The sequence below is a fragment of the Sorex fumeus genome, unplaced genomic scaffold (genome assembly GCF_029834395.1).
Source record: "Sorex fumeus unplaced genomic scaffold, SorFum_2.1 ptg000034l, whole genome shotgun sequence".
NCBI lineage: Eukaryota > Metazoa > Chordata > Mammalia > Eulipotyphla > Soricidae > Sorex > Sorex fumeus.
The window spans coordinates 30,711,074-30,725,801 of NW_026606091.1; the positions used below are offsets into that span (position 1 = coordinate 30,711,074).

The 14,728-nt window shown below is 53.4% G+C and overlaps 1 protein-coding gene across 1 annotated transcript in view; it reads right to left on the reverse strand.

Moving 5' to 3' along the window:
* Positions 1 to 252: 252 nt before the first annotated feature.
* The window catches only part of LOC130026627 (polypeptide N-acetylgalactosaminyltransferase 12-like), a 427,747-nt gene continuing 413,271 nt past the window's right edge, over positions 253 to 14,728 (reverse strand). Inside the window, exons 7-10 of the mRNA XM_056117462.1 lie at positions 5,518 to 5,649; positions 3,833 to 3,946; positions 2,127 to 2,273; positions 253 to 390 (exon numbers count right to left, since the gene is read on the reverse strand). Of these exons, the coding sequence (XP_055973437.1) occupies positions 253 to 390; positions 2,127 to 2,273; positions 3,833 to 3,946; positions 5,518 to 5,649 (531 nt within the window). The remainder of the gene's footprint in view (positions 391 to 2,126; positions 2,274 to 3,832; positions 3,947 to 5,517; positions 5,650 to 14,728) is intronic.

Here is a 14,728-nt window from a genome sequence, read left to right on the forward strand (position 1 = left end):
TGAAAATTTTAATTCCCTGAAAACCACAAGTGAACATTTGATGGTTACCCTTTGAAAACGGGGGTAATTGGGAACGGTGGCAAATGTTTCCAAACCAGTACCAAGTGCATTCACATTATGCACCGAATCCCACCCCACCTTAACCTTCGGCATCGGAGGCAGGCAGCTGAGTGGGCGCTCTGTCGGGGAGCCCGGCCCCTCTCTGCTGGGCCCAGGGGCTAGGGCCATCACTTCCGGTGTGCTCCCGCCTGGTCATAGCATCTGTTCCTGGAAGAACCACTGCTGACGGCTTGAGAGGGTGCAGTCCCATAAGAGTGGCACAAACTTGTCGTTGGATTCCTTCTCGGCCTGAACACATTCCTTCGACTGTTCGTGAAACAAAGAACCATCCTAGGAAAGATCACAGGCAATTTCAGAGAATGACAAGTGATTGCTCACAGGATTTTTCCTGAAAATGTGTTCTTGCAGGGCTGGATCAATAGTACAGCAGGGAGAGCATTTGCCTTGCACACGGCTGAACCGGGTTCGATCCCTGGCATCCCATATGGTCCCCCAAGCACTGCCAGGAGTCGTTCCTGATTGCAGAGCCAGGAGTAACCCCTGAGCATCGCCAGGTGTGCCCCCCCCAAAAAAAATAAAAATTGAAAATTATTTTTTAAAAAATGTGTTCTTGAGCCTGTGGATCTTTTTTTTTTGTCCTTTCAGAAATATATATATATAGAAATGTCTGCACTGGGTGAAGGAACCCAGAAGGTCTGGGGCACAGAGGTACAGCCTGTCATACAGCCTCCCTCTGACCCAAGAATCATCACCCTTCCAGACTCCACTTCTCATTCCTAACTGTAACATTTTTCTACCAGAAAATGTCCTCTACTTTCTTCTCATACATAGAATGAACCCTTTGTAAGTATGACAGAAGAATCTTCCCATCCCTGGGGCCAGGCTGAGAATGAATCCAAGGAAAGAGGACAGGTTATTGTTTTTTTGGGGTTTTTTTCCTTTTTCATTCTTATTATTTGTCTCCTCTTCAGTGCTCAAACCGTGCTCGAATGAGCCAAAGCTACAGCCGAATTACATATCTCCTCAAGCGTCCACAGCAGAGGGGGTCACAGCATGAGGGACCTAGTGCCTCTTGGGCCTGCATTCCCTGCCCGCTCCAAATCCACGGTGATGGAGAACAGACCCCAGCAGGGGTAGTGTACACTGCAAGGAACATTTCTGTGGGGTGTGGGATGCTCGGGTCCTCAGGGGTCACTTGTAGAGGGGCCTGGGTACCAGAGGTGGTGCCAGGGATTGAACCAGGGATGGCTGCCCACAGGACAAGCACCTTAGTAAATCCCTGCCTGGCCCTGTGCTACAAGTGACCACTCAGCGCCCCTGCCTGGGCTTGACAGCTTCCAAGGAAGCTGCCGGGTATCCACCGAGTCCTTCCTAGAGTTGGACAAAGCTATGGGTACTGCCCTCGTTTTATTTGGTTCACCTCTTAAGTTATTTATTTACTGGAGGGGGTCCTCCAGAGCACTCTTGGGATAGAAAACCGTGGGGATTTGGGCCAAGCAGGCCATCGACTTGAATGCTAAGACCTGAGGAGGTGATGCTTAGGTCCTGCAGTGCTGGGGGCCACCAGGGCCATCCCAGTGATGCTCAGGACCTCCAGGGCTGCAAATGGTGAAGCTCAGGAGGGGCCACGTGGGATAAATCCAGGGCTGGGTGTGTGCTTTGGTGACCCCTGTAACCATCTCCCCTTCCGCTCCCCCTGATTCCAGAGCTGGGGAAGATGGGGGTGAGATTTACAGAAGTAAAAGTTTCCCCACCACCCCAACTCTCCCCCCACAGGATCTGCCCTCACATCTGCTTTAAGGAGACCCCATTCCAGCAGCAGCAGCAGCAGCCCCCAGGTGAGTCCCAAGTCCCGCCCAGCCCCCAGCAACTCCAAGTGAACAAGAGAAGACAGACCAAGCATTAGGGATCCTGCAAGACAAAGGCCCCAACAGTTCCCCATCCCACCCCACCCCCATTCCCAGCGTGTCCCTTATCCCAGCATGCCTGGGGCCCGCTCCTCCCTGAGACTCCCGGGGTCTACTACAGCCCCAAGACTGACAGCACAGATGACACTGCCCACTCACGGAGCGCAGGAGGAAGTAGTGGTTCTCGGGGACCAGGTCCTGGCAGAGGTCCATGACCAGGCTCTCCCCGCCCGCCTCCACCGCCAAGCACCCCTCGGGCTGGTGGGTGTTGTAGTGGATCTCCTTCCGGGATGTATACTCGAAGAACTGCAAAGGAGCCGTCCGTGGGCAACAGTTACTGTCGGCCATGGAGGAATGGACGGACACCAGGCGGGATCAGAGCGCAGGGGCCAGGCAGAGAGCCTGAGTGTCCAGTCTTGAGGGTCTGTGAGTGCCTGGCCAGAGTTCCCCAAGGCCCCCTTCTCATGCTCTGCTTCTTCCCTGGGTGTTTGAGACCCCATGCTGTCCCTACCCTTGAGCTGGCCAGAAAACGGACGGTCTCAGTAGCCAAGTGGGCAACTCTGAGGCCTGAGCTGCCCTTTCTCTTCTCTGGGATTTTCTGCCTCTTCCCGGAAAACTCGAGGGAGTTTGATCCAAGGCAATGGCACCGTGGAATCACTAAAATGTCCTGTGCAGGCAGGAACTGCACTGCCAGGGAGAGGGCAGGCCTGGGTCACACAGGGAGACAGGGTGCTGGAATCGAGCCTCTCCGGCCAAGTAGGTGCCCTCCTGAGCACTACCTCCTGAGCCAACCCAGATCTGCAGGGTTTTCCTTTTTCTTCCTCTAACTGTAGGTATTGGTGCACGGTTAGTCATAACTGCACAAATGGGTTTCTCTGGGTCCTATCGGGCACTGCTTGATCCGTTTTCTATTTCCCAGATGTTCTACAATGAGTCTGTATTACCTTTGCACGCAGAGAATCAGTTCATCTCACCCCTCCAGAATTACATGGTGCAGGGCCAGAGGGATAATACAGTGGAGAGGGTGTTAGCCTTGCTGACCTGAGTTCAATCTCTGGCATCCCATATGGTCCCCTGAGCACTGCCAGGAGTGATTCCTGAGTGCAAAGCCAGGAGTAACCCCTGAGTAACCCCAGGTGTGACTCAAAAACAAAAATAAAAACAAACAAAGAACTACATGATGTGAACCACCAAGAGGCCAAAAGGCACAATATTCCCAAAAAAGACATCTGAGCATGCATGGATTATGCAAGAGGAAATCATCAAGTATAAACCATAAACATTCAATGATGACAACTAGTTAAAACACAGAAGCCAGAGTCTGCATAGGAGAAAGAGGGACAAGAAACTCATCTTCATCTGAAGGCGGTTTCTCCAGTTCCTCTCGGGCACATTTGCTTCACTTTCTATTTCTCAAATATTTTACAATGAGTCTCTATTACCTTTATAAATTGAAGAGGTCAAATATTCACTTTTTAAAAAACACACATAGATGTGCTGAAAGTAGATAAAGGACCAAACATAATGGCCTCTCAGTATCTGTATTGCAAACCATAATGCCCAAAAGCAGAGACAGAGTAAGAAAGAAATTGTCTGCCATAGAGGCAGGGGATGGGGGTGGCAGGAGGGACACTGGGAACATTGGTGGTGGAAAATGAGCACTGGCGGAGGGATGGGTGTTTGATCATTGTATGACTGAAACTCAATCATGAAAGCCCTGTAACTGTATACCACAGTGATTCAATAAAAAAAATTAAAAAACAACAACACACATAGATTTTCCCCAATTTCCCTCTTTAAGAGGCTCCCAAGACCTTGAACCCAGGGCCCCCTGCTGCCTTTTTCCAGAGAGAAGCGTCGCCTACCTGGTTCCGGCCCAGGCCGTGACAGGTGTACAGAATGACCTGGTGCCCCACAATCTGGTTTTCATCAGGAGGATTATAGTCAAAGCAGAGTCCTTGCAGTCCTTTATTCTGGAGCTACCAAGAAACATAAGGGGAGTTTCCAGTTCAGGTTTACACACAACTGTGTCAACTCAGGATGCTGCAGGAGGAGAAACAGGAAGTGAGAAGGGCCTGGCACAAGAACCAGGCCCAAAAGTAAGAGCATCTGGGACCTGAGCGACAGTACAGCAGGTCAGGTGTCTGGCCTTGCACATGGACAAACCCCAGCACCCCACAGGTCCTCCTGAGCACCGCCAAGAGTGATCCCTGAGCGCAGATCCAGGAGTACATCCCTGAGCACCGCCAGACATGGCCCCCAAACCAAAAATAAACAGATAAATAAGAGCTTCTGATATTTTTACCTATTATTAATTTATTCATTTTGGATTTTTTTGGGGGGGGAAAGGAGGGGAGCATCACATCTAGCAATGCTCAGGGCTTACTTCTGGCTCTGTGCTCAGAGATCACACCTGGTGGTGCTTGGTGGGGAATCCTATGGGGTGCTGGGGATAGTGCCCAGTTTGGTCACGTGCAAAGGCCTGAAGAGCATCATGTCCCATGATCCCCTCCAGGGCTGCGCTTGGACAAAAGAGAAATGCAGTGGGACGGGGTGGGGTGGGGATGCAGGAGACAGAGGCAGGGCGAGCAAGAGTGACACACTCTCTGGGGCAGACAGCCCACGGCGGCCTCCTGATCCTCTCAGCACCTCGGGAGACCTGGACACTTTACAGTGGCCAAGGATTTGAACGTGTTCAGAGCCCGCTGGGTGCTGACCAAAGGGCTTCCAGAATGGGGGAAGCAGCGTCGCCCAGCCGTGCAGCCCAGGAGAGGGGAGTCTCTACCTTGGCGTGATTTCTCTCCAGAGTGAATGGTGCACTGGGGCCAGAGAGGGTCTGGGGGGTGAGGGCACTTGCCAGGCAGGCAACCAAGCCCCAGTCTGACGCCAACACCATCATGAGTGACCCCTGAGCACCACCGGGTGAAGCCCAACCCCAACCCCCACAGCCCAAATACTTCCCATTTGTGTGCAGGGGTTTGGAAGTGGGGCGGAACGGGTGTTTAGGCCATACTTCGAGGTACTCAAGGGCCACTCCTGACGGTGTTCAGGGGACCACGTCTGGCACCGGGGATCAAACTAGGGTTGGCCACACAAAGGGCAAAGCTTAACCTTAACCCAGGGACTATCTCTCTGGGCCCCCCTCCAAACATTCCTTTTCTCTTTCTTTTGGTGAACAACAGAAGTGACTCTCCTTTTCCTGCCCCATCCCCCTCAACCCCCCCCCTCTGGTCACCAAGGACCCTGAGGTGGGAATGATTGATTGACCCAGACACTGAGACTAGGGTGAGAAGTGATGTTATGGGTAGAGGCGGTAAGGAGTCCAGGCAAGACTCAGTCTCCTCATGCACAAAATCACAGGCAGAACCTGAGTCTCGTTCACAAGTTTCCACGTGAGCGAGCTGAGAGCCAAACCCAGCCGGGGGAGGGGAAGAGCCAGGGGATGAACGGGAGGGCGGGGGCTGGGGAGCACAAGGGACCCCACCGAGGACCTGCCCCATGCAGGGCGTGGGGACCCTGCTGGCAGCCCCCCCGGGCGCAGCCCTCTCACCATCCCGAAGCAGCCGGGCCGGTCCTCGGGCACGTGCAGCTCAGGATACACGTTCTCCAGGAACCACCTGAAGTCCTTACACTTGAGCTTCTCACGGAGCTGCCGCCTCTCGGTCACGTCGCCAAAGGACTCCTGAGGGGGGTCCATGCGGTCAGCCTGAAGGTCCTCCACTGCCCCCCAATCCACCCCACCCCACCCCAGTCCTGGTGCTTGATGATGCCCCCAAGCCCCAGGTGTGCAGGTGTGGGTGGGTGCCCAGGGAGAGAGCTGTAGCAGCCTGGGTACCACACACACACACACACACACACACACACACACACACACACACACACACACACAGGGTTCCCCGTTGCCCAGCTCCAGCCTGGGGAGACCCAGTGCACCTCGATGGTCATGAAGCACCTAGGACATGACAGGAGCCCCAAACCCCCGGCCCTGTGGGCATCCCTGGACACGCAGCACTTCTTCAATGGGACAGATTGAGGAAGACTGGCTAAGGTAGACACGCACGCAAAGCCAAGAGACGGGGCTGGGATGAGATGAGATAACACACACATGCATCATACATGACCCATTTCTGGCACCACACACATACACACACACACACACACACACACACTCACACACACAGACATACTCTGGGTTGAAGAGATAGCTCAATGGTCAAGAGCACATACAGGAGGCCCAGGTCTGAGTCCCAGCACATCAGGGAACCCCCAGCACTGAGTCAGGGGTAGACCCCAAGCACCTCCAGGTGGGGGTCAAAAGTAAACAGGAACCAGAGAGCTCGTGCAGAGGGCAGGGTGCTTGCCTGGCAGGTGGCCACCCTGCCCTGGTCCCTGGCACCTCATTTGGTTCCCAGAAAAAATCACCAGGCGTGATCCCTGAACCAAGTACATACATTGAGGTTCGTGTATGTACTCCAGATTGAGGTGCTACACTAGGGACATCTCTGTCCCTCAGAGCACGTTGCCTACACTAGGGGACAGCTCTGTCCCCCAGGGCAGGTGTCTACAATGGGGGCTATGTCTGTCACTTGTTTGAGATGCCTTCAATGGGGGTGTGTCTGTCCCCCAAAACAAAGTGCCTAGGTTGGCGACATTCTAGCCCCCTGCAACTCCACAGAGTCTGTTGTAGGTGACAGTATCTCCCAAATGCCTGGGGTATTATGGGAGGCTCATTCCTGCCCCTTCCAGTGATCATGTGTCCATCGCGGCACACATGTTCCTTCTTCCTAAGCTGATGATGGGCATTTGATAGAACCATTTGTGTTTGTGGGCAAGACCATCGCAATGCTCTACGGTGCCCATTGGTGTTCCTCTCTCACTTCCATCTTTTTTCTTTGGGAAAAGTACTCCCCTGCTGCCAAGTGCGGTGGGGGTTTGACTAACTTCAGGGAGACCCATGAGTCCCAATTTTGGAGAAACTTTGGATGTTTAAATTCTTTTCTTTGGATTTACTACTATTATTATTACGATTTATGATTTCAGTTTCTTCCTGCACATATGGATGTGTTGGAGGATGTCTGCCTTGTTTACATGCAGGGTCTGAGGCTCAATGTTACTCTGTTTGGGTCATCTAGCTACTCCTAGCACGCAGCATCCCTACCATGGGGGCGAGTCTGCAACTGCTTTGTTTAGCCCCTTATCATAATATGTGTCCTTCCTCACTGGGGAGGGACAAAGGAGGGGAGAAGGGAGGGGGCGGGAAGGAGGAGGGTGGAGAGAAGAAGGGCGGGAAGGAAGGGGGAGGAAGGACAGGGTTGGGGTAGCTGAATAAGATTTTGACAGGGTTGATGAAAAATGGAATTCCAGGTCAGTAAGAATCCCAGTTTAACCATTGCTGATGCTAGGGGACAACATGATTTCCTGGCAGGTCACTTGGGGCCCTGGGCCGGGTGTCTGCGGGTTCCTTATCTCATGGGCATCACAGTCTGATTGATCTTCTGCCGACACAGGTTTTCTTTGTATTGGCTCACATTGCCCTTTGATCTAGGTGTGATTTCCATCTCTGGGTAACAGGGAGGATGGGGTGTGCATGAAGGTGTCTTTAGGAAGTCCCTTCTGACTGTCACAGGACACTTGGGGTTCCAAGGAAGGTGTGGCTGTCCATTGGTTCCCGAGCGGGATATTGGGGGTTGAGAGAACGCTGAGGAGGGAGACCAAGCGTTAGGAGGGGCAGCCACAGGGGTCTCCGAGCAGGTGTCATGCTTACCATGGCCTCTTGGGTGATCCGTTTGCATGCCAGACTCAGGGTTTTTACTTTTTGTTCCTTTGACTCGGTGCTCCCTTCCTCTTCCTTCACCATTGCACCAGCCTCCTTATCTCAAGGGCATCACAGTCTGATTGATCTTCCTCAGTCTTCATGGTCTATTTCCCATGATTGACATTCTGGTTCTGTTGGGCTGTGGAGCAGCCCTGTGGTCTTAGCCAACCAAGGGGAGGTGAAGTGGCATGGGGCAGGGCCCACCTGGCTCCACCTCCCCCGTAGCCCTGCCTCCTGACCCCCGTAGGTGGCTTCTCCCTCCTGGGACCCTGCTACTCACCCTTTTCAGGGTCTCTGCCATTTCAGGGGTGGAGAACTGCCGCTTCCAGTTCTCCTGCAGGGCTGACTGAGCAACCCCTGAAGGTGAAGAGAGTAGGTGAGGAGCAGGAGGAGCCGGCTGCCGCCTTCCTGCCCAGAGCCCACGGCCCTTCTCACCCGCGTCCCCATCAGCCCATGCCTTGTTGTCTCTAAATCTTCCTTTTCTTCATCTTTCTTGTGAGGCAGCTGCTCCTTCCCAGAGCCCAGGTGCTGTTGGGCGGTGGCCCAGTGCTGCAGGAAGGAGCTGTCGCTGCAGGTGCACTGCGCCTGCACCTGTGACAACCCTGGGAGTGCCTGTCGCCCAATCCCTGCCAGGAGAGGCAGGCTCAGACTCCCAGGCCCAGGCAGGCAGCACCTGGTGCAACCAGCCCTGATGTTCTTGCTCCCGGGGCCTAAGACATGGGGCCTCCCCGGGCAACTAGCCCTTGTCTCTTTCCCTGCTGCCACCCACATCCTCAGAACCATTTGGAGCAGGATGGGCCAGTCAACATCACTGGGAGGCCTCCTGCCCTGTCCTTTCCCCCGGCCCCATAATCCAAGTAGGTCTCTTGTCCTCCCAGGGGAACTTCTGGACAGGAAAGTCCAGACCCAAACATCAGAAGCCTCTCACGCCAAGAAAGGCTTCGGGCGGAGGGTAGCAGGCTTTCCAGAAGGGCCGTGCCCCAGTCTCAACAATCTGCCCCAGAGCTCAGCCAGCTGCTGGAGGGCTCATGGGGTGGGCAAAGGGCGTGGGAACGGTTCCCGACTCATGTTCCATTCCGTCTAAGATGCAGCTCTGAACCTAGCCCTGCTCACCCCACACCACAGCCCCCTCCGGGGATGCTGCCCCTGCTCCTGTAGACTCAGGTCAGTGTCCTCGTACCTCAGACGAACCTGCATCTTGCCTGGATCTGGTGGAAACTTCCTGACCTCCATTGTAGCTGTTCTTTCATATTCCGTAGCCCAGATGGAAGAGCTGGGGGCACCACGGGGCTAATGCACCTGAGAGAGGGTAGACAGTCAAGGCCCCCAGAGCCTTCACCCCACCACCAACTTCCTGGGCCCCCATCCTCGGACTTGGGGTTCCTCCTGCTCATCTTGGGGGGCTGCTCATCTCTCACAGCCTTCTGCTGCTTTGGGTTCCTCACAAAATCAATTCTTTTCTTGTTTGGAACCATTTGTGCCCGCCTGGCACTGCTGGAAGGGGGCACCAGGACAGGGCAGAAAGGAGGGTTCCAGACCCGGGCCCTACTTTTCTCTTCACGTTCATGCTCACGACATTCTGGAGGAGTGGATCCCCACCTGCTGCCCCACGCAGGGGGACACCGAGGTGTAGAGGGTCAGGGAGACTCGCCCAGCTCCTGCTCCCAGCCTGTCTCCCCATTCACAATGCCCCGTTCACAGGGCCTCTCCCTGGACACTCTAAGCCACCCCTCTGCCTTGCCCGCCCTCTACGTCACAGACTTGAAAGCTCTGATCTCGTGACTCCAGCCCCCACACTCACTCATCCAATCATACATGAAGCTCTGCAATGTGGGCTTCCATATTTTTAAAAATAGGTTTTATGTTGTTTTAATTCCTGTCTCCAGCTTGTTTCTCTGAGACTGGCCTGTTGAAATGGTAGGACAGCTGGAGAGTGGTTTAGGCATTCAGGGACCCTGCTTTGATTTCCCAGCACCACAAGGGAAGCCCTGAGCACTTGCCGGGCCTCACTCCTGAGTACAGAGCCAGGAAAAGCTCCTGAGCACAGGAGCTCTGGCTCAACGCCCTGCCCCCCAATAAAAGAACACCATGGGATTGGACACGTTGGGTGGGCATGGCCATGGCACCATGCCCCCTGCACAATCCCTGAATCTTGAGGTGGGGCACATTCGGGGGTGGGGGGGACGTGTTCCCGCAAGGAACCTCCTGGAAGGAATACCTCACTCTTTCCTTCCACCTATCAGTTTGAACATCCACCTGCTTCTTAGAATTGTCTGTCTCAGCCTGCGCCTGTCTCGACTATTGTTGAGCTCAGAGAATTGGGTCTCTCGCATCCCTCACTTCCCACAGGGGTGCATCTGGTATCCCCATCTCTCCCTCTCCCACACCTCATGTTTCTCAATTCTTCTTTTGCACGCAGCTTTTCAGCAGCCTGGGGGTCGCTGCCCTGTTGCCCTGTTGGGTCTGTGAACTAGAGGGTAGGAGAGGAGGCCGTTACATGGGGAAGGCAGAGTCAGGCCACAGGGAGTTCCCCCCTACCCCCCAAAAAAGTTATTAGGACTGAATCATTAGAAATCATTAGGACTGGGATTTGAGTTGGCCCAGTTTTCATTTCTGCATCCCCTCTCCACACATTCCAGGTTTCTAGTAGTGGAAGATATTTGTCCCCCTAATCCTTGGGATCCAGTAGTGGGGGACACCTCTTTTCCACTGATCCCTGGGTTCTAGTGGTGGGGGACATTTCTGTCCCCCACAACTCAAGTCTAGTGGTGTGGGATAATTCTGTCCCCCTAATCCATGGGGTCTGGTGATGGGGGAGTTTCTGCCTCCCTGATCTCTTGTGTCTTTAGGTGGCGGTCATTTCTGCCCACCTAATAATACCTTGTGTCGTTAGGGGGTCTGCCCCCCCCACACCCTGGTGTCTAATACTGAGTGAAGTGGGGGGGTGGAAGGAGAAGGGAGGAGGGAAGAGGGTGGGAAGGAGCAGGTCGGGAAGGACGGATGGGGCTGAATTAGTCGGATTCGGAGAGGGTAGAGTTCATGTGTGCAGTAAAATAAGGGGATTAATGGTGAGTAAGGTTGTCAGCTGAACTTGTGCTTACGAGCTGGATTTGTGTGATTTGTAGTCGGGTCACTCTGGGTCCCGGGTCAGGGGTCTGTGGCCTCCTGTTCCTCAGACAGAAATAGAGTCTCTTGGGATCCTCACACACTCTACTGTCCAGCAAGCCTAGATATGGACCGCAGCCTCCAGCTCCAAAGTCTTCTCACACTCCTCCAGCCGGTCTCCTTGTACGTAGCCTCCAGCTAAACAGACTTCAGGGTCTCAAAAACCTCCACTATGTTCGAAGGCCAAAGGGCTCCTCCTCCATGCTTCTGGCACAGGACGTACTTTGGAAGCATGTGTCCAAGGTCTCAGACAGCCAAGGGAGGTCAACAGGCCTCACCAAGAGGAAGCTCTGCTTCCTCTGCATCCCCGCCTCCTGAGCTCCATGGGGGTTGGGGGTTGTCTCCCACGTGAGGAACCTGTCACTCACTTTTCTCGGGGTATCCTTATGATTCCAGAGGGCCTGGAGCTGCTTTTCTCCTGTTATGTCTGACTGAGGAACCCTTGAAGGTGAAGGTACTAGGTGAACCAGCAGGGTGGGAGCCGGCTGCCCCCTTTGTGTCTGGGAGCCTGTGACCCCTATCTCACTTGGGTCTCCCTCGGCCCCCTGAAGGCTGCCTTCAGCAGAGCCTTCTGCCTTGTTAGCACCTGCTGCAGCTGGTTCATGAACTGCTTCTGCTAAAGCACCAGCTTGTGCAGCTGCTCCACCTTGGAACACAGGTGATTGCTGGCATCCAGGTGCTCTTGGATTGCAGTTTGTGATGCTCTAGGTAGCAGCAGAAGCTAAGCAATAAGGCCGCGGGCATTGCACCGTCTCGTCCTGAACCTGCATCTGTGGGTAGGACCTTGGCTGTGAGGACAGGCAGGAGGGCCGACCAGATCCCAGCCAGAAGATGCAGGAATCCGACACCCCCCCCCCCCACAGACCCCCGTGGGGTCTTTCTCCCAGGGCCTAAGAGATAGGGCCTCCCTCTGCCTTGAGCCCTTAATCCTACCTGGCAGCCTCCCCTCTACGAGGACCCTCTCTGTACAGTTAGGGCCAGTTTACACCCCCTCCCACCCTGCAGTGGGTGGCGTCCTGTCCTGTTCTTCCTCCCCTCACCCAAGGCGGGCTCTTGGCCTCACAGAGGGTCTTTCACAGCTCCTCCTGTCATTTCTCCTTATTCACCTTGTCCTGATTCATTCTCGCTGCAGTTGATCCAGGAGCTGATTTTGCAGTAGCACCTGCTGGTCAAATCGCTCATTCTCAGAGACTGATACTGGTCAGAGGCCACCTACCATTGCAGGAAATAGGGGATAGTTTTCCCGTTGCTCCCGCTAACACTCACCTGTTTGTCCTGCAATCCCACCTGTGGGCACAATGGTGAAAGTGAGGACAGGCAGCCGGGGTGTCCTGCTCTGGGTCCAGGGATGTGGAGGTCAGCACTGACTCCCAGGTCCAAGGCTGGCAGCACCTGGGCAATCTGTCCCCTGTACAAGCACCCAGGGTCTTTCCCCCGGGGCCTAATCGGAAGCCCCTGGGTGTCCCCATCCTGGAGAACCAGGAATCTTGGACCTAGAAGTGGGGTCTGGAGTTCATCTTGCAGCTTCTGGACAACACTCTGTCCATGGTGGCCCATTTGAAGGGCCTTGGGATGGCCAGGGAGCCCCATCCAAGCACTTTGCTCTTATCGTCTTCTCTATTCCTACAAACTACAATTTCTGTTCATCTTAAAGAGTCCACACCAGGCAGAGGTGTGGACCACATCTTGTGATTGTGGGTGTTCACAAAGATTGTTCCACAGTAAACTGGGTCACTGTGGGGGAGGGAGGCATGGGTTGGAGCTTATATTCAATCTTCTGCACTGCGTGATCACCCCAGCACCACGGGAGGAGGGCCGCTCAAACAAATAAACGCAGACTGAGTTCCAGTACTAGTCTTTATAGAACTAAAAAATAATAATAAAATAAATGGGGCCAGAGAGGTAGTACAGGCCTTGCACGTGTCTAACTCCACCTGGATCCCCAAAACCACGTGGTCCCCTGAGCTCTATCAGGAGTGACTCCTAGGACTCAAGGTCACCAGTAGTGAGCCCTCATGCACCCCAGGACTGACCACAAGCACGGAGCCCAGAGTAGAGCCCATGATCCACTGAATATGGCCCCCCACAATGGGGAAAATATTTAAGTAGAAATTTAGTCAAAGAAGATAGACAAATGGCTATTAGAAGCATGTAAAGAGGCTCAACACTACTCATCAGTAGGGAAACACCAATGTTCTGAAACAGTGGGCATTAGTGAATGCCATGATTAGAGTTCTGAAACATCAAGGTTCTGAAACAGTGGGCATTAGTGAATGCCATGATTAGAGTTCTGTATGAACCTTTATGGAAGAGGAAACTAAAATAAAAACTGAGAAGTTTCTCATACCTCACAGGCTTACATCTACACTCTAAATGACTAGCACTTAAGTGCTCTTGCACTTAAATGACTCCTCCCTCTGTTTCTCAAATTTCAAAGATTTCAACCCATTAGACCTTGGTCTCCATAAAAAAGGGGAGGATGAACACCCAGAACTCACTATTGATGAAGTTTCCTCTATCAAGTTATTTTTAGACAAAGTGCCTGATGATTCTAACCTGCCAGAGGTATTGGCATGGCTGGGGCCTGAAAAAGGGGAGTGTTCTGACCCCCTCCATGCTCTCACACTCACCAGGGGCCTGTCCACCTGGGTCCTGCTCCCTGCCAGCAGGAGAGGAGGTTAAGCCAGGCTAAGCCATCAGTTCCATCTCTCTCTCAGGCCTGCTGAAGGGACGCCAGCCAGAAGCCCCATAGGCTGAGAAGCGAATGGGAATTGTCTACCTCAGACCAGGGATGTTGAAAATGGTCATGTCCACTGCCTTGACTTTATAGTAATTGGCCATGATCTAACATGCCAGCAGAACTCTCTATCTGCTTCTCTGAGAGACAGACTAGGAGCAGAGTGTGAGGGGCGGGAAACACTGGGTGGTCTCAACAGCCGAAAGGGTCCAATTCACCCTGCCATATCACGCAACGTGGTGACCTGGGTTGGACCCCTGGCATGCCCTGGTGTCCCCTGAGCCCTCCATGTCTGCAGAGCCATGGGTGCAGAGCTAGGAGTAAGCCGTGAGCACAACTGGCTGTGGCCTCCAAACCAAAGCAAATCAAAGCAAAAATCAAAATCAAACACAAAACCCAAATAACTGAACCACTAGCCATGCTAGGTGTGCACTCTTAGCACTATACTATTTCCCAGCTTCTATGTTAGTTTTGAAGCTCTGTGCTCAGGTATCACCCCTAGTGGTGCTCAAGGGTTCATATGAGGTACCATGAATCACCCCAGATTAGAATAACACAAAGCAGACACCTTACTACCTGTATGCTAGATTTTGATATATTACATTTCCTTGCTTGCTTGTCTATTTGGTTTGGGGGCCACATCCAGCGGTGCTCAGGGTTCACTCCTGTTTCTGACTCAGGGATCAGCCCTGGCCATGCTCAAGGGGCATTCTATGGGATGCCAGAGATCGAACCCAGATAGCGCAAATGCCCTTCCCACTGTACTATCTCTCGGCCGCTCTTATCTTTTTCAAAATTAAATTTTTAACTGACTGTTGTTTTTCTGTACTGCATCCCAAAAGGAATGCACGTTTACAATGGTGCATGTAAAATTCACAAACATTCCAGCGAGTACCAAGAAGTCATGTATCAATTAGCACCAACCCCACCTCCCACTTCCCCTCCTCTTTTTGTTATTCTTGGACTTTTTTGAAGGGACACACCCAGTGGTGCTCAGGCCTCACTCCTGGCTCTGTATTTGTATGACTCCTGGTGGGGTTTAGG